Source organism: Neocloeon triangulifer, unplaced genomic scaffold, assembly GCF_031216515.1.
Source record: "Neocloeon triangulifer isolate White Clay Creek 2 clone unplaced genomic scaffold, ASM3121651v1 ptg000011l, whole genome shotgun sequence".
NCBI lineage: Eukaryota > Metazoa > Arthropoda > Insecta > Ephemeroptera > Baetidae > Neocloeon > Neocloeon triangulifer.
In genome coordinates, this window is record NW_026775553.1 from 3,343,218 (window position 1) to 3,367,480 (window position 24,263).

General features: G+C 38.1%; 3 protein-coding genes across 6 annotated transcripts; 2 read left to right on the forward strand and 1 right to left on the reverse strand.

The window, feature by feature from the left end:
* Window positions 1-38: 38 nt before the first annotated feature.
* Window positions 39-7,583, reverse strand: LOC132196194 ((E3-independent) E2 ubiquitin-conjugating enzyme UBE2O). Its single transcript, XM_059618676.1, has 16 exons — window positions 7,125-7,583; window positions 6,874-7,065; window positions 6,661-6,819; window positions 5,122-5,393; window positions 4,465-4,874; window positions 3,933-4,302; window positions 3,715-3,877; window positions 3,464-3,624; window positions 3,243-3,410; window positions 2,890-3,187; window positions 2,416-2,830; window positions 2,191-2,354; window positions 1,879-2,140; window positions 1,601-1,802; window positions 1,434-1,540; window positions 39-1,377 (listed from the first exon to the last, which is right to left on the reverse strand). Exons 1-16 carry the CDS (start codon window positions 7,350-7,352, stop codon window positions 1,229-1,231), a joined length of 3,720 nt encoding a protein of 1,239 aa, XP_059474659.1. The 5' UTR covers window positions 7,353-7,583; the 3' UTR covers window positions 39-1,228.
* A 1,415-nt stretch (window positions 7,584-8,998) lies between these two features.
* Window positions 8,999-14,195, forward strand: LOC132196196 (ionotropic receptor 25a). Its single transcript, XM_059618679.1, has 16 exons — window positions 8,999-9,072; window positions 9,144-9,296; window positions 9,611-9,770; window positions 9,826-9,968; window positions 10,024-10,244; window positions 10,307-10,488; window positions 11,004-11,349; window positions 11,512-11,718; window positions 11,817-12,016; window positions 12,159-12,548; window positions 12,840-12,926; window positions 13,153-13,265; window positions 13,320-13,452; window positions 13,509-13,636; window positions 13,691-13,889; window positions 13,957-14,195. Exons 1-16 carry the CDS (start codon window positions 9,003-9,005, stop codon window positions 13,991-13,993), a joined length of 2,769 nt encoding a protein of 922 aa, XP_059474662.1. The 5' UTR covers window positions 8,999-9,002; the 3' UTR covers window positions 13,994-14,195.
* Window positions 14,196-16,367: 2,172 nt separating this feature from the next.
* LOC132196117 (nose resistant to fluoxetine protein 6-like) lies at window positions 16,368-23,838 on the forward strand. Of its 4 annotated transcripts, none has more exons than XM_059618537.1 (12): window positions 16,368-16,658; window positions 19,642-19,743; window positions 20,112-20,330; window positions 20,380-20,585; window positions 20,917-21,131; window positions 21,190-21,296; window positions 21,349-21,542; window positions 21,657-21,983; window positions 22,036-22,359; window positions 22,558-22,747; window positions 22,802-22,944; window positions 23,281-23,838. In XM_059618537.1, exons 2-12 carry the CDS (start codon window positions 19,683-19,685, stop codon window positions 23,575-23,577), a joined length of 2,283 nt encoding a protein of 760 aa, XP_059474520.1. In that variant the 5' UTR covers window positions 16,368-16,658; window positions 19,642-19,682; the 3' UTR covers window positions 23,578-23,838. The 4 variants fall into 4 exon arrangements, with proteins under 4 accessions (XP_059474520.1, XP_059474522.1, XP_059474519.1 ...); XM_059618539.1 differs by lacking the exon at window positions 16,368-16,658 and adding an exon at window positions 18,122-19,541; XM_059618538.1 differs by lacking the exon at window positions 16,368-16,658 and adding an exon at window positions 19,454-19,466.
* Window positions 23,839-24,263: the final 425 nt, after the last annotated feature.

Consider the following 24,263-nt stretch of genomic DNA (forward strand, 5'->3'; position numbering starts at 1 on the left):
CAGTGAAAGTGAAGATCGAATAAAAATACAGCGTAATATTTTTGGGCAGTTTTTTTTGATTGGATAGTAAATGATAGAAGCATGTATTGTTGAGTTTTCTGAGCCCCGTCGTGAAATTTATCTTTTTTCGAAAAGAAGTGAAAAGAGGCTCCTCTGACCACTGCGCTAAAATGTGAACGTCTTCCTCGACAAATTTCCTTGAACGACAAAAGCGTGAACCGAGAGAGCGGTACTCTTGGTATCAAGACACAGCCAAACTGAAAATCTTATTATTTTAACTCAAACTGCTCAAGTTTATCATTGAGTTTTCAATTGTAATAATTATCCTCAAAAATATTGCTTCGATTAGCTTAAATGTAACACGCCACCATCCAACCAAAACTTTGGACAGGGTCCATCTGGTTCGAGCGCCACTGAAACCAGACCTCACCCGACAAATAATTTTATATAATTTAAGAATTATTAAACTTTCCGAGATTTAATTTATTTGTAACACCAACGTCAATAGAGGCTGAACATAAGTAATATAATAATTGTTAATGAAAAGGAGCAATCCCTGCATGTGGGTTTGCTGGGGGAGGTTTTGATAAAGTTACCACATTTTTTTGGTATTGTAGTGCATATCCCTGAGGAGCCTACTAACAAGTTGCAAGCTTAACAAGAGCAATAAAGTGCCACGCTATACACAAAACTCATCAGAGAGGCAAGTTGATTATTTGGCTTACTTGTTTGATCTTTGGATCAGTTGCGTTATTTTTACTTCCTTCCATTAAATTGAGCACAGTAACGGCTACTTAAAGCAATTAAGTGGCAGGATTAAAAACTAAAATTGGTAGATTACAACCTTTTTTTGAGCACAAAAACATTCATATGAACTACATTTTAATAATCTCTGACAACTAATTAAAAGTTTCACTCTCAATTCGCATGAATTTTGGCACTTGATCCAATGAGAATAATCTTCTTAGGTGATTTGTATGTACGCACTTATAAGTGAGTTTCTTTCAGATCGACCACTAATTTTCGTTTGACAAACAATATATCATTATTTTGTGCAGAATAAAAATAAAAAGACGGCGAGTGAAATAAATAATATCTTAAGCTGAAACACATGATACTTGTAATTGCATATAAGCAAACCTTTTTTTTATCTTCTTCTCAGACTCGATTTCGAGCCATGACGGAGCCAGAAAGGTGTCGGATATAATTTCTGGCTCGGGACACACCACTAACTACTGCTAGTTGCTCTGTGAATGCCGACAGAGGTGAGCACTTCTTGGAATGTGGCCAGGCTCTTGCTAAGCGTGAGGCAAAACCCTTTCGAGGCAGGAATCAAAGGAAACTCAGGCAGCTGGATGTTGGCCACGGAAAAGACAACTAAAGCAAATCGCATTAAAATATATAAAACTACAAAAAAAAAAAAAATGCATCACCTTCTCCGTGAACTTCTCTGAAAGTTGTCGGAGTCGTAGGAGACAGAGGATGAGTATTATTGTACTGCTCCGATATCTTGAGCCAACTTTCAAGTCTGTCAATTAGCCTAAATATTGCATCAATTTGTTAAAAAAAAACGTTTAATTTTATTATAAAAGTATTTTACTTGTATGCATGTTCATTGAAGTGATGCATGATTTCCTCCTTGAAAATGCTTGGCGGTTGGATCAGCATTTTAGTAAGCGCCTGCACCTGCTTCAGTACAACCATCTCATTGTACATCCGAGAGTTCTCCCTGCCTTGCTGTGACCCTTTTTGCTTTTCATAGCCGGCTTCATTGAAATACGGCTCGCTGACTAGAATTAATCCTGTAGGAACAAAATCATGCATTATTTGTTAGGAATTTTATTTTTAAACCACATTTCAGGAAAATTAGAAATTGACCTTGGATTGAGACTATGACTTGCAAGAGGGTAGAGTTGAGAGTCCACACTTCGGTGCCTTTGCCACTCCAGGTGCCGAGCAGACTGACACAAACTTTGCCGTCCTCGTACAAATTCGGGTTCAGCCTGTCGCTGCAATAGCTGATGTAGTGGCAGACGGGAGGAGCCTTAGGATAATTGGACGACAGTTGGAAGTCAAAGAAAAATAATCCATCCTCGTAAGGCGTCTTTGCCGGGCCTTTGATCATAACCGAATACAAATCCTAAAGAAAAGGGTTTATAATTTATCAGAATGGATTTTGTCTTTATTTACCATTCTGTCTTCAAATCCTTTGACACATATCCCTCCAGGCAAGGAGGTCCTCAGCAGTTTGTGTTCTTTGCTCACCGCTTGGAAAAATACTTTTGGCTCAGTCGGTTGGAACATAGTGAGTTTGAATTTGTGGCTGTTCGGAGCACTGTCCTCAATCACAAAACCTTTTCAAAAATTACAGAAATTTCAATTATTTTGCATTCGAATAAGGCGCAGTTTTAGTACCTTCTCCGAACACCTTCTTCTTCTCAGGCCCGTGGCCGTTCGGAACGCCTACCTCAGCCTCAACACTCAACTCGAGTTCCTCACAGGAAGCCAGGGGTGCTGCGTCCTTTCCAGTTTCCTCTTCCACAGGTTCTTCCTTTTTCTCAGTCTCCTCAAGTTTCGGAGGCAAATCAGGAGAGTCGGGCATGTTGGCCTCCTGCCGAGCCTGGCTCAGGGTGATTTGTCCTCCGAACCTGGTGGTCACTTCCTGCAGGGCATTCAGCAGCTGGCCCTTGATCAACGAGCACAGTTTGACGCACACATTCGGAGTCCGCATGTCCTCGGAGGCGGAAGACGCATTGTCCTGTTTGGCTGCGTCGGCGTAAGACTTGTTTGTCAAAGGCGACTGTGGTGCGTTGCTGGCTGCGGCCGTCATCTGATAAAAATAAATCATAAGTGACATATTTATGTTTGGTTGAACATGTCTTCACTGACCTGCCGCTCCAGATTTGCAAGATTTTCGCAGAGGAGAAATTCAGCCGAGGTGAGAGAGTCGCTGGGACTGCTGCTGCTGTCCTTGTTGTTGCTGATGCAGCCAGAGTCCTCCATGGTGCGAGTGCTGTCAGTTGAGGATGTTGTCTGGTCGTCGCTCTCTCCTGATCGGAACAGGCGGCTCACCTGGTCGGCCACTCTTTGCGCCACATTGCTGCGGCCCCTTTCACGCACTCTTTCCAACAAACCTTGGAAGTGGCTCTCGTGGAAAAAAGTAGTTCCCATCAACTTGTCCAAATACCTGTAAAAAAACATTGGAGTTTCACCTGATTTTTTTCATACTAATTTAAACCCACCGGCAGTCTTTGTATACGTCCAAGAGCTGCCTCATCACTCCAGTAGTCTGCAAGGCTGGATTCTGAGTGAAAATTTCCTCAAGTCTTGACATGGCGATTCTCGCCTTTTCAATGTTAGCACCCAACTTAGGTTTAAGAGCAATTTCATCCAGGTCGTCATCAGGACAACTGAAAGGGCCGAAATTGAGAGGTTGGGAAGAGATGTAATCAGGATTCCTTACCCAACATCAGCAATGTAACAGTCTTCAGATTCAGTCTCCCACGAAGCATCACTGGCTGGGGTGTCCCACAGCTCTCCCTCGTCACTGTCGTACTCCCCAACCCTGTATAAGTCCTGTGGCCAGCACATGGAAACGTGATTATCCACCCACCAAACCTGCACCTGAAACATCAGTGACGCCATTAATTAAACATTAATTACTAAAAGAAGGAAAATATAAATTAAGCACAGTTTAACAAAAAATCTACTTGCCCTTCCTTCCGGATAATTATCAAGCACTTGTCCAGCAGTGCAAGCAGCATCTTCACCTTCAAAGTTAGCAACCCTGATCACAACAGTTCCAGGGCGGTATTGAAAGTCAGGGTGGTCCTTCAGGTCATACACACTGACCTCCTTCTCATCCAAAGCAGTAGGCCTATTCAAAAATGGTTGGATTAGTCGTTTAACTAAATTTACTTAATTTTTATTACTTTGGGTCATCCAGGGAAGTGTACGTTTTGAACCACTTAACTCGGGAAGTTCGTCCAGCGTGGTCAACACTCTGGACCACTCCGTACACTTGAATTAAGGCATCTTCTTTGTTTTCGACGACAAAGTCACCGGGAAAGAATTCTTTGTCGTCCAAGTGGTGAATTGGGTAGAGCATGGTCGAGGGAATCTGCTTCTCGATCACCCCGTCCTGCCAAACAACGTCAGCCACTGAAGACGTGGACAGTGTTTCAACCACGACCCTGTCCCCAGGCTTCATGTTGAATGGTTTTTCAGTCCGTTTCCTGGCACGCCGCAGCTTCTTTGTTTTCAACACTTTCGTCATCAATGCAGGGCCTTTCTTCTTTTTACCTGAAATTTAAATTTTATTGAAATATGATTAACCTTACAGGGATTTAGCTATTAAAATATTTTCATCAGTTAAATTAACAATTAAAAATTTTTATCGAAATAATTTTGGTCATCTCGATTGAAAGGACCATTTGATAATTTCATTAGGATAATTTAAATTACCTTGAGAAGTGTTGCTGCAGGTACTGCTGAGTGACGCTGTGTCTGAGAAGCTGCCAGTGTCCTCGGTGTCCCAATCGTCAGTGTCCGACTTCCGCAGAGGCAATGGAGAGGGAGGCGCGAGATGAGTTGGGGAAGGGCTGGTCGAACCAGAGGCAGGAGCCCCAGGAGGAGCCAAGTGCAGAGGAGACAAGCTGGCACTGCTCACCGTCCCTTCGTCCTCTTCTTTGCTGGGCACCTTTTTCGGGCCGAGCAGCTTCTTGTTTTTTGCTCCTGGAAGAAGTGGAAACCTTTCCTTCTGCATTCGACGCCAGCACTCCTTTGGGATGATCAGGTCGTTTTGCTCAACGGTGTAGTAATTGCGGTCGCCAATTTGCAGCGAGCAAGGCTCAAACACGTTGATCATCTTCAATCTAAAAGAAAGTTTTGGGGGAAAAAAATTAATTAAAAAAACTCAAATAAAAATATATAAGCAAATTAAAATTGTGAATTTGAACGCATCAATTTAATAACAAAATGAAAATATTTTAATTTGATAAGAGTGTAAGTTAGAAGTAAAAAAAAAAAATGAATTTAAAGGGAAAGACTTTTAACTCAAATTAAATGAAAGATCCGCATTGGATCCTAATTTTTATAAATAATTTATATATATATACTTACCTCTTCAAATCATCTCCAGACACAATGTGCTTTGGCTGCTCTTTGTCTCCGCTGATGCTGTCTTTCGAGTAGGCTTTGCACTGCCAGTGGACATTCACCGAGTCCACCTGCACATTTTCAACAACGACATTCACCATTTTACCAACTTTTGGGTTTTGCAGGGATGCTCTCAGCTCTTTGGTTGTGTGCAGCCAATTTGCTTTTGCCAAAGACATCAGAGGCCCATTCAGTACCTGGCCTGGGTAATAATCAGCATGATTGAATTCCCCATCCTGCAATTTAAGATTTGGAACAATTATTCATGACCATTGATTTGCATATCGTCGGCTACGCGGCCAAATGGCCGATCTGGTAATTACCCCTGTGGGGAAAATGGCAAGTGGCCACTTTCCCCGTTGGGGAAAATGGCAGATGAGCCTTTTTTTAAATTTTACAGGAGAAGCAAAAAACTGATTATCTGCTCCAATTTTCAATGTTCAGATTTCAAAATTTGAACCAAAGTTCAGCATGTTTTTGCAGATAATTAAGTAGACTTAATTTTCTTTTAAACCTTAATATACAACTGTTGTAAGAAATTTAAAGGGAAGTAACTCCACACTGAAAGAGTAAAACGTACAATACAATCGAAATTAAACCACTTATGCAATTATTTCCTGCTTTTCTTTGTTCAATTTAACTTAAAAATAATATTTTATAATATAATTTTATTTTAATTCATCTTTTTTTATAAAATTTTTATTATTTTGTTTTATTTAAATTAATTTTAATTTTATTCTTTTATTTGCACAATAGTAAACAATTTTGGCATTAAAAGCATTTTTTTTTCACATGACCCGGCGTCACTTCTAATTATAATCTCATGAATAGTTTTACTGATATTTACTATAAATTGCAATAATTAGTAAAGTAAAATCTAGCTCGGATACAACATAAAGCTTCTGGTTGCATGTCAAATATTTTAATAAAAAAATCTATATTTTACTATTTATTTAATTTTAAAATTATATCTATTTTAAAAATTATTTGCATTATCACGCAAAATGCATGAAAAAGCTGTCACTTTGGAATAAAATATTGACGAAACTACAGCTTATTCTGATATTTTACTTCTTACTTAATGTTCGGTATTTTATTAAATTTATTAAAATTTTATTTTTTTATTTTTTTATATTTTCGATATTTTCATTATTTTTAACATTTATTGCATTTAAAACAATTTTGGCATTATTCAGCAAGCGGGAATGCTGCCTGCTTGCTGTGGAACTTGGTAAGGGGGCGTGGCACTGCCTTACTTTTGCTCCCCAAACTCGCGATAGTGAGACATCTACCGAGAAAGTTGATACTTTTATGGTTATTTCTGATGCAGATTTTTACACTGAATGCATTGGAACAATAAAAAAAATTTGTCCGGAAATGCTCATCTGCCATTTTCCCCAACGGGGAAAGTGGCCACTAGCCATTTTCCCCACAGGGGTATTTACCAGATCGGCCATTTGGCCGCGTAGCCGACGATATAAAATTTGTTTTAAATTTCCACACCCTTTTGTTCTTTTCATCTGCATCCTCAAAAGTGAAGTTTTCCAAATCACTGACGATACATGTGCAACCGTCGTTCAATTTCAGTTCCAGACTTGTGTTGACCTGTCGAATTCCTCCGACCCACGAGTCTAGGCACACCACAATGTCGGGAGAAAATTCCTGAAATTCTCGATTTATAAAAAATCTAAATTATTTATTAAAAAGGCTGCCCACCTCTAGAGGTACGAGTTTGGCGCTTTTGATGTTGGCAATGACCAGGTTTGTGCCGATGACCTGGTTTGTGCCGATGACCTGCACATTGGCGCTCATGTCGATGAACCTGCAGTAGCCCCTCTGGGTGTCCTTGCCCTTGATCATTTGCCGGACGACGTCACCGGGCATCAACGACCTGTCGGCCAGACCAACCTGGAATTTCATCGAGTAGATTTTAGCAATTTTAATTTAATTTCAATTAAACTGCAGACCTTTTTCTGGGGGATGACCTCCTCGGAGCCCTTGGGGTGCCACGCAATTCGAATGTGTCCGCTCTTGAGACGGCCGAAATTCTCGCTGTCCGAGTTGTCGTCGCTGCTGTAGAGCTCCGAGTTCTCCAGGACCAGGCCGTACTGGATGTTGCCCTTCTTGTTGTACCGGTAGACGACGTCCTCGTTGAACAAGTCGTCGTTCAACCTTCCTTCTAGAGACGAAGCCATATTGACCGCCGCAGCCGCACAACTCGCAGACACGCCGTCCGACCCTTCGTCCAACTGTGTCCGAAACGAGTTTGCTACGCTTGGCAGCTCGATTCAGCACCCCGACCGCTGCCAGGCACGGTGGTCATCGAGAAATTCAATGTTTTTTCCGCCGAGTCGCGAAACTTCAGTTCCAAGTCCAACAACCTGACGTCGACCAGCCCCTGCTGGATCGGCAACCAGCTTTTCAGCACACGGCGCACACGCACAGAGACGATCCAGCCAATCAACGACGGCCGCCAATTTCGAATTCAAATTTAGGCGCGTTTTACACGCGATAGATTAAAGAAACTCGCGAAAACTGTTGCTTGTGTAAAAAGATACACTTTTCAGCTTCAGCGTTACCGTTCGCAGACTAAACTTTCACGAGAGACAGTTTTTAATCGTAAGAAACAATTATGTATGTAACTATGCATTAAAATTTTAAAACAGTTAAAAGAGAAATTACAAAAAAGTCAAATATTTAGAAAAATTGAATCCGGGTTCCTCATTGCAAAGAAAAAAAAAACAGCTGACCCCTCAAGGTAACCTGCGGTTTGCTGGTACCTTAAAAACCTAGAGCTATATCGTGTTCAAACTAAAACAAGTGGGAGGAATTAATAAAAAAATTCAAAACAAAACAGGAGGAGAATTTAATTTCCGTTAATTTAAAAAAAAAAGTTGCAGAAATTAATTGAGTCAGTCAATATCTTCACAATGCGACTTAATCAGAAATTTCCAGGGCAACAAACCCAATGATTTTCCTGGCAAGATCACAATGATATACAGCATAAACAGCACTATTGGTCAGGACAGCTGTTTCAGCCAATCCAGGTCAAATATTTTGTTGAATTTATCGAATTTATTTCATTTGATTTATTAAGATTAAGTTTTGTAATAATGAAAAGTTGCAATTTAATTCTGCAACTTTATCCTGCCAATTTTAACGTGTTTAATTGATCATAACTTAACTTATCAGTTATCATAGACGCTTTAAATTTTATTCATTTGTTAGATTTGGAAACCTACATGGGTATTTGGTCAACATTTAATAATAGATTTGTGGCTGTTGCGTTTCTTTGATAATTTGCTTTTGATAAACTGACAAACGGCCTGGTAAGAATGAATGCGGTTTTATGCTTCTCTATCTAAAAGCAAGCTTCCTAGGAGACTCATTTCTTTGTTTGTGTTCGGCATCAAATATTGAGCAATTTTTTTTATTGCTTTTCCTTCAAAGATTGCTTTTTGATTGTCAAGCTGTCGAGTCACGCAACGCTAAATACAAAAACCATAATAGTATTAAAAGGAGAGGAAACGAGCAAATTTTTTTCTTACTCTTGACTCTCTTGAGGTGTCGGATTTTAAGTTTGCCGTCAAGACTTTAATTACCTTTTTGTGTTTTTGGTAATAAAAAAAATTAAACCTATCACCGGCGGATAATGAGCATCTATGTTCTCAACTTGCCGTCTCGTAGGTAACGCATTGACTAATTCATGCGATGCCTGTCACAAGAGAACGCAAGCTTGATTGACAGCCGCGCATGAAAAATGCATTCATTGATTGAAAACGCTCGCAAGCGGTCAAGCTGTAACAAAGTTAGTGTCAGTCAGTCACAGTCCAGCGGTAGCTAACATGAGGACCCAATTAATTTTGCTCTTCATGGCCACCCTTGCATATGCAGAGCAAGACGCCATCAACATCAGTGAGTACAATATATTTTTTTAATTAATTCGGAATAGGATGAAATTTAAGTAAAAATAAAAACGAATTTAGTGTTTGTAAACGACGAGATGAACGAGGTCGCGTCCAGGTCATTCGAGTCGGTGCTTTTGTACATCAAGCGCAACGGCGATTTGTCTTTGACGATCGGAAGAATTGATAATGTCACCATCAATGCGACAGACCCGCAATTTCTACTGGATACATGCAAGTACCAAATTTAGCAAAATAAATAGGGTTAAATTATAGAATTATAGAAAAATTCTAATTTATTTATTTATCAAGGGTTTATTCATGGTGATTTGAATTTAAAGTCAACTTTTCCTCAATGGGTTTTGTGAGTTGTTCATTGTTTAAGAAAAACAATATCCTGCGACTTTAAATTCAAATCACCATGAAGAATTTTATAAATTAATTTATTATAACTTCAATGAAGTTTTACCAAATTATTAGCAATTAAAATGAGATTTATGATTTTGATAAAAAAAAAAATTAGCAATAAATCTTGGTTTTTTGCACAGTATGTCAGACATACGCCGAAAGTGTCAAAGCTGGAGAGCCACCTCACGTTCTGATAGACGCGACTCTCAGTGGGGACAGTTCGGAGGTGGTCAAAGCCTTCAGCGCTTCCCTGGCTTTGCCCACCGTGTCCGGGTCTTACGGCCAAGAGGGAGATATCAGGTCCTTATTTCTTAAAAAAATTAATAATAATAAATAAATTTTTTGGGAAAAAAAGACAATGGAGGGATTTGGATGAAGAGCAGCTGAAATATTTGATCCAAGTGCAACCGCCGGGTTACCTAATTCCAGAGGCAATCAGAACAATCGTGGTTGCCCAAAACCTGAGCAGCGCTGGAATTCTCTTTGACGACTCTTTCGGTTTGATTTTTTTTTTTTACAAATTTTATTTTTTTATAAAATCTGCTTTTAATAGAAATGGATCACAAATACAAGAGTTTGCTTCAGAATATTCCAGCTCGGCACATCATCTCACCGCTCAGGTCCAACATCAATGAACAGTTGGACCGATTGCGGCAGGTCGACGTGAACAACTTCTTCATTTTGGGCCGCCTGAGCACCATCAAAGACGTCCTAGAGGTGGCCAACGCCGCCGAAATGTTCACTCGGAAATACGCCTGGCACGCGTTGACCCAGGTTCCAGATCAATTATTAAAATTACAAAAGTGGAGGAAATTTACACTGCAAATTGATTTCAGGACAATGGTCCTTTGCGGTGTCCTTGTAATGACGCAACAATTCTCTATCTGAAACCAGTGCCAGACACCAGGCTAGCACAAAGATTGGCTCTGTTGAAGGCAAAATATTCGCTGCCTGGTGATCGCGAGATTACGGCAGCATTTTATTTTGATTTGGCGCTCCGTGCGTTGTTGGCTGTGAGGTAAAGGAAAAATAAATATTTTTCATAAATAATAAAAATTTTTATAGTAATGTTTGAATTGTTTTCAGTAAAACTTTAATATATAGTACGATATTTATTACATATTTTACTTCTATGAATTGCGACTTGAAAAAGTTGATCTGTGCTCAGATTCATGAAATAGTTAAATTTAAGATACATAACAAACTTCCAAATAAAATATAAAATTTTGAATCTATTCCAGTTAAAAAAAGTATAATATCGTCATTTTGCACTTAACTTCACACACAGAAATCGTGAGATTAAATCATTAAATTAAATTAATTGCAACTTACAAATTTATTTAACTTTTGATAAACCTTTTTTTGAATGAAATATCTCCAAATAAAGAGTTTAAGTTTTGCATTGTGCAACATTATATTTTTCAAATTACAATAATTTTCTTCCATAACCTCACGCAGAATGTGAAAAACGGCCCTTTTGAAAACCAATATTATTATTAAAATTACGAAGAATTTCTACATTTTTTTATTCAGGTCAATGATCGAAAGGAACGATTGGCCCGTGGACATGCAGCACACTCTTTGTCCGGACTATCGAGAGGACCAGCCGATCCGCAGGACGAACCTGGACCTGCAGATGGCCTTCCGACAGGTGCAGGAACCAGGGTCGTACGCAAAGATGCAGATTGAGCGCAACGGCCGCAGCCACCTGGCGTTTACCCTGCGGCTGGAAAAGGTGTCGGTGGTCGGCGGCAGGGCGCTCGAGGCCGAAGACCTCGGCTCTTGGCCCGCGGGCATCGAATCGCAGCTCCTGGTCCGCGAGCCGCGCAGCCTGGCCAACCTCACCTCCGTCACTGTCTACAGGGTCGTCACAGCCATCGTAATATATGCATATAATTATTTTCCATTCCACTTTCTTTGAAAAAATATTGCTCTAGATTTTATTATAGAATAAATTATTGAAAATTAAAACTACATACACAATTAAGAATAATTAAAAAAATTATTGTTCCACTTTTATTTCAAAAAATGAATTCTTCAGCAACCGCCGTTTGTGATGCACGTGCCTGAGGAAGAGCAGGCTGCTCAGGGTGGGCGAAAGTTCCGTGGCTACTGCATTGATCTGCTGGAGGAGATTCGGCGGATAATGGGGTTCGAATACGAGATTTATGAGGCACCTGACCACAAATTTGGGTCGATGGACGAGCAAGGCAACTGGGACGGCATGATAAAGGAGCTCAAAGAAAAGGTATCAAATTTTAAACACCAAAATGATTGATAATATTGCAAACGGGCCTTCTTCTAATTAATAAAAAAATTATTTATAAAAATCAATCAATATTTTAGCGGGCCGACATAGCGTTGTCTTCTTTGCCAGTGAATTCAGAACGGGAGACGGTCATCGATTTCACTGTGCCGTACTACGATCTCGTTGGGTACAGCATTTTGATGAAGAAACTCAGTTCCCCAACGTCCCTGTTCAAGTTTCTCACTGTTCTTGAAACAGACGTTTGGCTCTGTATTCTCGCCGCCTATTTCATCACAAGGTGAAAATATAATAAACTCATCTTAAATTTTTCATTAAAAAAAAAATAAATAAATAATAATAATAATAATTTAAATATGCCACATCAAAACAAAACAAAACTCGGAGCAGAGTTTTGAATTGTAAATAATTTTAATTTTCAGTTTGCTGATGTGGATTTTTGACCGGTGGAGCCCGTACAGTTATCAGAACAACCGCGAAAAGTATAAGAACGACGAGGAGAAGCGCGAGTTCAACTTGCGCGAGTGCCTGTGGTTCTGCATGACCTCGCTGACCCCTCAGGGCGGCGGCGAGGCTCCGAAGAACCTGTCGGGGCGGCTGGTGGCCGCGACCTGGTGGCTCTTCGGCTTCATCATCATCGCGTCGTACACGGCCAACCTGGCCGCCTTCCTCACCGTCTCCCGTCTGGACACGCCGGTCGAGTCTCTCGCGGACCTTTCGCAACAATACAAAACCCAGTACGCGCCCCTCAACGGCTCCGACACCATGATCTACTTCCAGCGCATGATGGGCATCGAGCAACGATTCTACGAGTACAATTATTTAATCGTTTTAATTTAATATAAAATATATGTTTTCTTTAAACGTATAAATTGAATAACGCTCTTCATGATTAATTTTAATTAGAAATAATTTTAATATTTTCTTTCCAATCATTGTGAATAAGTTTTTTATTTATTTATTACTAGTGCACCTTTTTTGTCCTTTTGTCAATGCATGTCAAAAAAATTTAGTTTTGGTTTTTTCCTGTAGTTTTTATGCAAATTCATCAATCAGTTTAAATGAGAAATAATTGTTTGTGGCGATTTTTTGTTTCAAATAAGAATTTGGAAGGACATGAGTCTGAACGATAGCTTGACAATAATTGAGAGGGCTAAGCTGGCTGTTTGGGACTATCCTGTAAGCGACAGGTAACACCAATTTTGAGGGGTTTTTTATTAAATTTTGGCTATGGTAGCTCTAAAAATGACTGACATTGTACACATATAATTTGCAAAAATACTACAAATTTGGCACAATAACGCCAAAAATTATGCATTGTCATTACAATTTTCATAAATTGAACTTATAATAATGAAAAATAACTTAATTCAATGAACAAAGAATAAAATGTTCTAATAAACTTGAATTTTGCAGATATACGAAAATGTGGCAAGCGATGTTGGAGGCTGGTTTGCCAAGCACGATGGAGGAAGCAGTGGAAAGAGTCAAAATTTCCAAATCCAGCAGCGAAGGCTTCGCTTTTCTCGGTTTGAACCCCTTCAAATTATTATAGCTTGTAAATAAATTATTAATTCTGGCAGGCGACGCCACCGATATCAGATACCAGGTCCTCACCAATTGCGATATGCAAATGGTTGGAGAGGAGTTTTCGCGAAAGCCGTACGCGATCGCCGTTCAGCAAGGCTCGCCTCTCAAAGACCAATTCAACAACGCGTACAAAACAAAAAATTAATCAAATCAACGCAATTTTAAAATATCTAAAATTCCAGAATCTTGCAATTGCTGAATAAGAGGAAGTTGGAGAAGCTGAAGGAAATTTGGTGGAACCAAAATCCAGAAAAGAAAATTTGCGACCGGCAAGACGACCAGGCCGACGGCATTTCAATCCACAACATCGGTGAGTTTATTTCTTATAAACAAGAAAAGGAAAATTGAACTGAAATTTAATTAGGCGGAGTTTTCATCGTGATCGCCGCCGGAATCGTCTTGGCCTGCTTTGCGCTGGCATTCGAGTTCTGGTGGTACAAGGCAAAGAGACCAGACATTAATCTGCCCCATCAAGAGCCGATAGAGGTGAAGAGCCGCTCGAAATTGGGAATGCCATCGACCTCTGGAGTGCCCGCGTCCGATATTTTGCCACACGGCCTGCGGTAAATTAATTTTTACTATTACAATATTATTAAAATTTCTTCATTTATTAATTTTGATTTATTTTAGAAGCAGGATGATGGCCACCAACGGCCAATGGTCATAAAGATAAAAGATTTTGACGATTGGAAATAGTTTAAAAGTAGAAAAAATTAATCAATTAAACAAAATGCGTGCAAAAAGGAATATGTTGGCGTTTGATTTTTTAATTTTGTTCAAAGAAAAGGAGTTATCTGTAGAGGCCTTTCTCAGGGGCGAAAGTTAAAGAAACTTTTCAACGGCAAATAATCAATAATAAATTAATTAAAAATCAGTGAATAGCAAAAAAAATATTATACTACATTTATCTCATTTTTCCTCTAATAGACAAAAATCTTTTTCTAACTTTTGAATCAAAGCCTTATTACTTATTGTAAGTTTGTAATTATATCATAATATCACAATCTGAATAGTTAATTTCCACAAAAAAATTAGGTTTATTAAGTTTTGAAATGGCATTTTGTAAATTTGTTAATGACATCTGTACGTTTTTTTTAATATATTAATAGTTGCGTGTAAAAACAGTTTCTAGTGTCAAAAGGGAGTATCTTGTATCCCATTCTGATGATCTTTTCACATAATTTTCCTATTAAATTGTATACAGTACACATTTTATATATTTCTGTTCTGATCTGACACTATACATTTTTTAATTAATTTATTTATCATGAATATCATACCTTTAATTTCTGCTCTTGCTGCAAACTAATTATTTTTAAAAGAGCTATTTTGTTTTTTAATAAATCAAAACACGTTAAAGGTGGGAAGAGGAGGAAACTATGTTGATGATCAATGGATAGTATGTATGGATCCTTGGTGATTATTTATTTATTTTTTTGTATTGATAATTATTGAAGTTCGAGTTCTATCAAAAGTTGCCAAGAGACAACACAATTTAATAAAAAAGTAAAACTGAGTAAAATTAATTTAAATGTTTAAAATGATAATAAATTTATAATCAACTTATTAATTTTTTAAATAAAACAATATTATATTAAATTATAAAATGTTTTCTTTTTTTAATAATAACAAATTTTTAAAATACTAGAGTCAATTGTCAATTATAAGTTAAAAAATATAGCTCAAGTAACTTCATTATTTTTTTTATTTTGGGTCTTCAAAGCCTAAAAAATCAGCAATGAAAAAAACTTCCGCCGAGTAAATTTAAATTTAAAAATCGATTTGGCACAAAAGTTGCTCGGCCATCGCTAATATTTGCATATTATAAGATTTTGAAAAGAGCAGCAGCAGCATGCAGAGTTGGCATAGGTGTCTCGGCCAGTCCAGCGCTGAGAGTGATTCATACAATAACAAATCTATTTAGAAATAATTGAAACAAGGTGAACGCAAATGAAATTGCCTCACTTTTGAAAAAGTGATTCATTCCAAGTTATTGAAGCTATCTGCAGAAAAAGTATTTATTATGTTCACGCGAAAGCCGGAAGAGTCGGGCGTGCATTTTCTCAAGTATGAATTTAAAGGCAAACAGGTCTATTTCTAGTTGCATCCATCCGTCGGTGCATAATATGATCGCGGCAGAAAACCGGACGCAGACCTTTCTGCGAGCGCAGCAGCCTTTTGACAATGAGATCCAGAGTTAATGGCCTTCACGCGCGCGTTAAATGCACCTACACTTATATCAGCAGCGGCTATTGCCTCCTTGATTGCCTCCTTCCTACTCCCTTCCGACCGAAATCCACATAAATTCTTCTCAGGAATACAAACATTAGAAATTTGCATTTATTTTCCAATCGATGCAAAAAATGATAAAAACGAAAGTATCGAAAAGTGCTGCTTTTTCTTACAAAAAAGTGACGATTGGAAATTCTTGGGTGTTGCAGGCCGGTTGCATAAGTTCAGGCGCTCAACCAAATGTGCGTCTGCTCCAGATGATGTGGAGAAAGTTGGCGGAATCTTTCACACGCACTCTGGCCAGCATACAGAGCCGTTTGGTCGATTCCGCACTCGCCTTGACCCTCTCAATTCTCAACGAGAGCGCAGGATGCTTTTTTCGTTACTTACGCAAATCGAGCGCATAAACAAAGGCGTGAGATCTTCTAACTTTCAAAATGCACTCACTATGAGAGATTTGTCAATATTTTGGTCGTCTTTAGGTTCCAATTTCAATTGCAAGTAAATTTAGCAAAACATGTAAAATAAAGTTCAACAACTTTTTTCATTTCTTTCAATCTCTAGCTTTTATTTTTACAATAAATGAATGAAATTAACTTATTTTATTTGCTATTAAAGCATTGCGCTGTAGATTAAAGATTTCCAAACATTATGTTCAATCAACAATTAATAGCCAAATTTACGATGATTTTCATTATTACATTTAAAATTGAGTAAAAACAAAAATCAACTATGAAAACAAATATCGTGAATTCCGTGACTCTGCTATTGAATGCAGGACAAAAGGACTAATAAATAACAATTTCCAACACAGTAAAAATTCCCAACAATTTTGATAATATTTAATTAATTTTTTTAAATATGAATTTGTAGTCCCCTCTCTCTTCACTGACTGGATAATTCGCGTATGGTTGCAATTGGGCAGTCAAAATTTTTGGCGGCGAACCCCTCCAGGTGTTTTGGTGCGATCAGTAGGTGCGCGACCGGCGCGCAGGTAGTACCTTCGGGGAAGAGGGACCTTGCGAGCTGCATATATAAACACGAGTGGCGGCTGCTGGCGGGTTTTACTTCATTGCGTGTTTTTCCACAGAGTGATCGCAGTAAGTTTATCTTCTAATTACCATTAGCCATAGTGGAAAACGAATTTCGAATTTTCGTTCCGTGTGTTTTTGGTGTTTTTTTGTTTTTTGTCTAGCCAGGAATAACTTAAAGGATTAATTTTAGCTCAGAATTTTCACATTTAAAAGAACAGCCCGGTTTTTTAATCTCTTTAATGTCCATTTTTTTGTTTATTTTTATTATAAAGCGTGCTTAAATTATATGAAAGTTGTCTGTAAATAATGCGCAATTTTTTTTAGTTTATTTAAATATTATTGCTCAAACTAAAATAGCGCACGTTTTATTGCAGATGTCAAGGTTGCAAGATTAAATAACATATATTTATTTTATCTGAAAGCGCTAACCCTTTCTAAAGTGAAATTGTCGAAGCGCGGCACAATTAACACAAAGTAAAAAATTGCAATTTTTTCCCTCGTTTGATAATTAAACCATGCGACGCGTGTTTGCAATAAAGTAACTCTTGTGTGCTTTTCAAAGCTTTATATTTTTGCATACCTTTGATTTTAATATGTAGTTTATCACTTCCATTCAATAAATTACCTTATTTTAGTGCCAGCGCATAATTTAATAATTTTAATTAAAAAAATTCGATATAGGGCGGTCATAGAAATTACGAGATTTAATTAAAAAGTGATTTTTACCCGGGAAATGCCCAATGAATTTGGTGGTTTTATCTGGTTTTTAATTGTTTTGATGTTCAACTCGTGTTCCTTCAAATCTATATAAGCGTCTCATTTCTTAAAGAGGAACCAAACAAAACATTTTATAGTCGTTTGTGGTTAATATAATAGCATTTAACAATTTAAAATGATCAAAATTTATAAATTCCTTCATTAAAGCCCCCAAAATAAGCATTGAAAATTTAGTACTTTTCGATATCAGCCGCGCTCCTCGGTGCACACCGATCGTGACGTCACAAGCAAGGTCACAAATGATAACAAACAAAGGGAATCGCGGAAGAAAGTTTTCCGCAGAGGACTAGCGCGATTTATAAGAGGGACTTAACATTTCAAGCTACCTGAGGGCCAGAGTGGGGTCAGGACACAATTCCCGTGCGGTCGCCAGGCCCAGACCACCCCTGAATAAGTTGATTTCGATGAATAAAGGCCGATAGTGCGAATAAACTCGGTGCCGGTGCCGCCATGATGCACACAGCAACTGCAGGCTGCAGCACGGCGCACGCACCACAGCGGCAGTCGACGAAGGCGAGCCAGCGTCCGGCGAGAGCAACTCGTTTGATAGGTTTGATAGAGTTTTGCGCTAATGTATTATTTATTTAGACCGCGTTAAATTTAAGTATTTAAAATTTCAGCGTTGTTAGATAATTGTATACAGTATTTTTTGATATGCTAGTTTTAAAATAATTTTGGTTAGGAGCGGAGTTATTAATGTTTCCGCGAGAATTTTGTTCCGTCAATTTAAAAAATGGAGAGAAATTTTTAAAAATATAAACCTTAAAAGAAAAATGTTGCCAATTAAATTTCCTACAGTATCTTTCATAGGCCTGATGACGTCAGAATTATTTTTACTTATAAACGGAAGGCTCAAAGTCAAAATATAACTTAAAAACCTAGACAATAAATTTTTAGAATTTTTTAAAGATAGCCAATCGCTTGGAAATTTATTTTTTAATAAAGCACTGAAATTTCATATAAAAATATTCAGCCGTTTTTAAGCTGCAGATTGCTTTCTCAAACGCGCTCTGATGCCGCCGCTCGTCTTCGTCAGCAGTATGAGGTACCATCAAATATTATTTTCTTTTTTCAAAACTACATAATATTTTTAAATGAAATTTGAGAACACTGGTAAACATAAAATTTGCAATCGATTGGCTATCTTATAAAAATTCTAAAAAATTTTATTCTTAGTTAAAAAATTATATTTTGACTTGGAGCCTTGAGTTTATAGGTAAAAATAATTTTGACGTCATCAGGCCTGTGAAAGAAATTGTAGAAAATTTAATTGGCAACATTTTTTTCTTAAAGTTTATATTTTTAAAAATTTCCTTCTATTTTTTAAATTGACGGAACAAAATTCTCGCGGAAACGTTAATAACTCCGCTCCTAACCAAAATTATTTTAAAACTAGCATATCAAAAAATACTGTATACAATTATCTAACAACGCTGAAAATTTGACTACTTAAAATTAACGCGTTCTAAATAAATAATACATTCGCGTGAAAGTCTATCAAAAATAGCGGCACACGTTTCTTCGCTCTGGCTTGAGGCTTCCCTCCCTCATCTCCTCACGCCGTTCTCGTGAACGGCGGCGGCGGCGAGGCCTTGGCAAAGGAGACTCTAAAAACGAAGTACTTTTCGGTTTTCTCAAAAAATTACGTTGCGACAAGAGGTTTTCTGGTGCGCATTATGTAGCTTATTTATCAGGCTATTATTTAAGACGAATTTTAACAAAATCGAACCACAAGTTTTTTATTTACGGCGGTAAAACCCTTTTCACCCATAAGCCACAATGAAAATTTCAATAAATTTTTACGTTCTCCCTATAAGGAAGTGGATGTTGGCGTATGCTATTTTCTTTTTAATTCAGTTAAAAGATTTAAAATTTAAATCATCAAAGATTTCAATTTTTGTTTGGTTCCTCTTTAATTGTCGGTTATTTTCTCGAAGCGCCAGGGATAAATTACTTTCAAGACAAATAGCTAGATGAGCATGCATGTGTGCATTATTCGCTCCCTCCAAGGCTGCGAGGTAAAGCAGTGGCCACCGGGGTTCATGTTCAAGGCAGTCCGCTTTGGTTATGATCTGAGGTTGCACCAAGGATCTTTGGGTTGCACCGACTGCATTTTCCTGCAACTGATACAATTAATCTGCTTGAAGCGGATATAAATACGCAAATCAATCCGTTCTGTATCATTTTCAAAACCTTCAAATGTCAATAAACTTAAATTTTAATCCAATAAAATTATTTGTTTAAACTTTAAAGTAAAATTCGGCGTTTTCAGGTGTACCTTTTTGTGTTTAGAACGTTTAGAACATAAACGCAATGGAGGAGGAGGGTCTTAAATTGATCCTTTGGATCCTGCTCAGTTTTGCAGCACCAATGTGTAAGTACCAAATAATTAAATAAATAATTTACCAATAAATACACAACCAAAAGAAATGAATTGAAATTTTAACCTTGTTGAAAAAGGTCAAGCGGAAGTTTGAAACAGGTTTTTCTTGTATTATTTGCAACTAGAGGTGCAATTAGATTTCCAATTAAATAGAGATGTTTAATTTCACTAAGCAAATTGCTTCTTTCCATTTGTTTTCTTTGCGTTCTTGCACAATAAAAATTAAATTTACAATAAAAATAAATTAATAGAAAAGTAAAATTATTTTTCTTTGTATAAGGAAAGATATTCATTTTTTCCCTTTTTTATTAAATATATTTTATACTTGTCATATAAATAATTTCTTTTTAATTACACAGGCATGTGCTCGACAAGTAATTTTACAACACGAAGTATTCGCCCGCCGTTTGCGCTACCGCACAGCTTTTCCTCTCAGCAACCAAGTAGCAAACTATTGGGGGACATTTTCGGACTGCAGCCTCCGTTCGCACCGTGGGACAGCGCCAACGAAAAGTGCCGCGCCGACAGCGTCCGCTTCCTCTCCGCCGTCAAAAACTTGGAAATATGGGCTTTGAAAAGTGAGGATGATTTAAGTGAAAAATGAGCAGTTGATTTAATTTTTGATAGTGCACGATGCGACGGGAAAACTTGCTTCTGGTTTGCTGAACGGAAATTTGAACCAACTGGGTGACTTCGACCAGTGCCTGAGTGTCCAGAACAGCAAGTACTGCATGGCCAGGGCCTACCTGGAGCCCGTGAAGCACAATGTGAAGGACGATAATGTACTCGAACTGATGGAGTCGCACCGAATGGTCAAAAGCACGGCGTTTGATGTAAGTCCTGCATTGATTTTTATTCTAATGCCATATTTTTATTTAGCAATATCAATCATTCTTTTGCGAGAAATTAAGAATTCAAAAAGTGGAAATAAAATTCATGATGGAGTTTTATATTTTGTGTGATAAATAACAGAAAAAATTAATAACAGATTATAAGAGTAAATTTTTGAAAAAAAATCAATTAACATCAATTAAAATTTTAATTAACTTCAATCGGTGTTGCATTTCTTATTTGACCAATTAGTTTTAATCTTATTTTAAACTGTTAACATATTAATATTTTCTGTATAATTAAGACTAAAATTTTAATTATTTTCATTTACAGGGTGTCCGATTTTTCCCAACTTTTTCTGCGATTTCATGGGCTTTCTGCGTGCCCTCCTCTTGCAACTACGAGGACGTGCAAACTTCTTTGCGCAAATTGGCTCACCGCTACAACGCCTCGACCGAGGGCCTCCGCATCCACGTCCAGGTTGACTCGGACAGCTGCGTCGTCCGCCAGTCCGAAGGCACTTTCCGCAAGGGCCCCTTCATAACCATGTATATTATCCTTATTGCGATTTGTTTTCAGCTTTTTTCTTATTTTTGTCACTTTTAGGAGCATTCTTGTGGCCGTGGTCGTGTTTGCAGCCCTAGGCACATTTACGGACTTGCGACTCAAGAGAGAAAGGCTCGAGGGAAAAATTTCCGTCGAACACTTGCCTCGTAAATATATTTTTATCAGTTTAATTTTATATTTATTAATTCTTTAATTCAGCCAAAATCGATCGCTTCTTCCTTGCTTTTGCCTTGACGAGAAACACGACGGATTTGTTGAAAACGGACACCGCTTATGACGACATCAACTGCGTCCACGGCATCAGAGCGATTTTCTCTTTGATCATCTATCTCATCCACAGAGGCGTTTTTGGACTTTTCGTTCCCTTCACCAACAGGACTGAACTGGCAGAGGTAATTAAGAATTTTTGTTATTATTATATAATTTTTAAATTTTATTATAATTATTAAAAGTTTATTAAACTTAATTTATATTTCTTTAATTTGAAAATGTATATTTTCTAACAGGACTTTGAGGGAGCCTGGACGATGATTTTCCGCGCCTTTTTGAACAACGTTGACACATTCGTGGTGCTGAGCGGCCTTTTGACCTCTTACTACACCGTCAAGAAACTCCAGGCAGGCAAAAAGGTCAGCGTGGTGATGATGTACTTGACGCGCTACGTCAAGTTCACGCCGATTTTCGTGATCACCGTAATGATGGTCAAGGACATGGACTACTGGATCCAGAGTCCGCAAGTCATCCGCGTGGCCCAGCACTTTGTCAACGGCTGCAAAAACGGTTTTTGGAAGTCGTTCATCTACATGAACAACTTTGACGGGATGGACCACATGGTAAATAATTAATTAAAAAATTCTTTGTCTTTATTAAAAGTTTTACTTTCAGTGCTACCCTCCGTCGCACCAGCTGGTGACCGACATGCAAATGTACCTGGCGGCGCCCTTCATCATCCTGGCCATGTACAAGAGGCCCAAACTGACGACGGCCGGCTTGGGCGCGGTGCTGACCTTCCTGGCAGTGCTTCGCTACTTTGTGATCCACAAGTGGCACCTTTCGACCTTCATCTACCACGGCATCTCGCTGTCCCAGATGGTGGACGCGGCCGACCGCATGTACCTCAACCCCTTGCACAGACTCACCCCCTACCTCGCCGGCATCATGCTAGGGTACTTCCTCCGAGTCACTGGCCGCCGAAGCCTCTTGAGAAAGGTATTTCTAAACTTCTTCTTTTATTCATTTTTTATTGTTTTATAAAAATTTTAAGTGAAGGTGAAATTTGTACTTGAATTTAGTTGAAATTTTGGAGAATAATAAACTTTCTTTTTGATTATTTTAAATATTCAATTTATTTAATTAGGTAAATTGTAAAATAAGTTTATTAAAATTTTTCTTTTCTTTTTATCTCAGGATCAAATGTACGCCGGTTGGGCCATTTCTTTGCTCTGCGGCTACTATTCCTTCTTCGGACCTTCCGAGATCGCTGAGCGCGGTTACAAGTACCAGCCACACGACAGCGCCGTTTTCGGCGTTCTGCAACCTTGCTTGTGGAGCATTTGCCTTTGCTGGTGCATTTACGCCTGTTTCACTGGATATGGAGGTTTGAAACAGGAAAATTTAGAAAAGAAAAAAAATGATGAATTGCTTCTTTCAGGGCTGCTGAACAAGTTCCTCAGCTGGAGAGGATTCATTGTGTTCAGCAAACTCTCCTACGCTTTCTATATGGTGCAAATTCTGCTCATCTTTGGCGGCATCGCAACCGTTCGCACACCCCAGTTTTACAAAATGAACAGTGTGGTGAGTTATTTTGTTATTATAAAGTTTGCCAGTATATTTAGATCTAAATTTCCATAATTTTTGGAAATAATATTTTAGTGAAATTTATTTTTTTTTCTTCGACCTCATTTTTTTATAAGTGATTTGTAGTTTTATAGTTAACAGTGAACTCAGCTCTCACCATTCATAATTTAATTAATATCAATTATTTCAGTTATTAATTTTTGGCTTACAAATTCTCCTCAAAATTTAAAAACTGGGTTAAATTTTATTATTTTTGTCATATTATAGCTGTTTAAAAAATCATTGCAATGATTTAGGTATTTTTAATTGACATTTTATTATTTTATTTTTCAGTTTGATCTGAACGAGTTGTTCCTGTTGGTGGTGTGCAGCGTTGCGCTGACGCTGCTGTTCCTGTTGCCGCTGGCGCACGTGTTGGCGTTGGTGACCGGCGCCGACGTGCGCGCGGCCGAAAAGCAACAGGCCAACAACAGACGCTGCCAACCCCGCTCCTTCAGCATGGTTGAGTCGCGCTACCTGCGCACCCTCAACCCTGCCGAGCGACCCAAGCCGCAGCCGCAGAACAACCTGCGCTTCCGCGAAGGCTTCCTCGGCTTCCTGCACGACCAGGACACCAGGAAGATTTACTAAACGATTAAGACTGAAGTCAACTTTTGCGATCCTATTTATTTGAATAAATTTCCTTCCCATTTTTTGACACGGGCCTGTCGTTTTAAGAGACTCCCTTGACTGATTGAAAGAAAGATCTTTCTGCTCGATTTTGATGAAAAAAATATTTTAATTGCACATATATTTTTATTTAATATTTATGTAAATAGTTTTATGATAAGCACATTTTGTAATTAATAAATATTTGTACATTTTTATTTGCTTTGCTCTCAATGAAATAAAAATACTATAATCTTTAAATTATATTAAAATGCGTTGCTTTATTTTCATTTAAAAAAACCCCTATCTTTGAATTTACAGAGCGCCAAAGATAAAGAAATAAATTAAGTATCAGTCAGAATCTTTTTAAATTTCCTACTTTTTTGGATAGTATTTTCTCAGGTAATATAGAAAAAGCATAATTATTTTATTATTTTTCGTCTTTTTAATTTAAATAATCAAATAAAAATATGCTTTTTGAGGTCATCTTTGGTCTTTTGGTAAATTACGGATAATGAAATTTAGCCACTGTGCTGCTAACAAGTGGCGCGGATATAATGAAAATTGGCCACCCTGCTGCCGAATTGGCCGCCTCCGTGATAATCATCTCTGCAGTGCTAAAAGGCGTGATATCATGTGTTGATTCTTTTTGTGACTGCGTAGGGAAC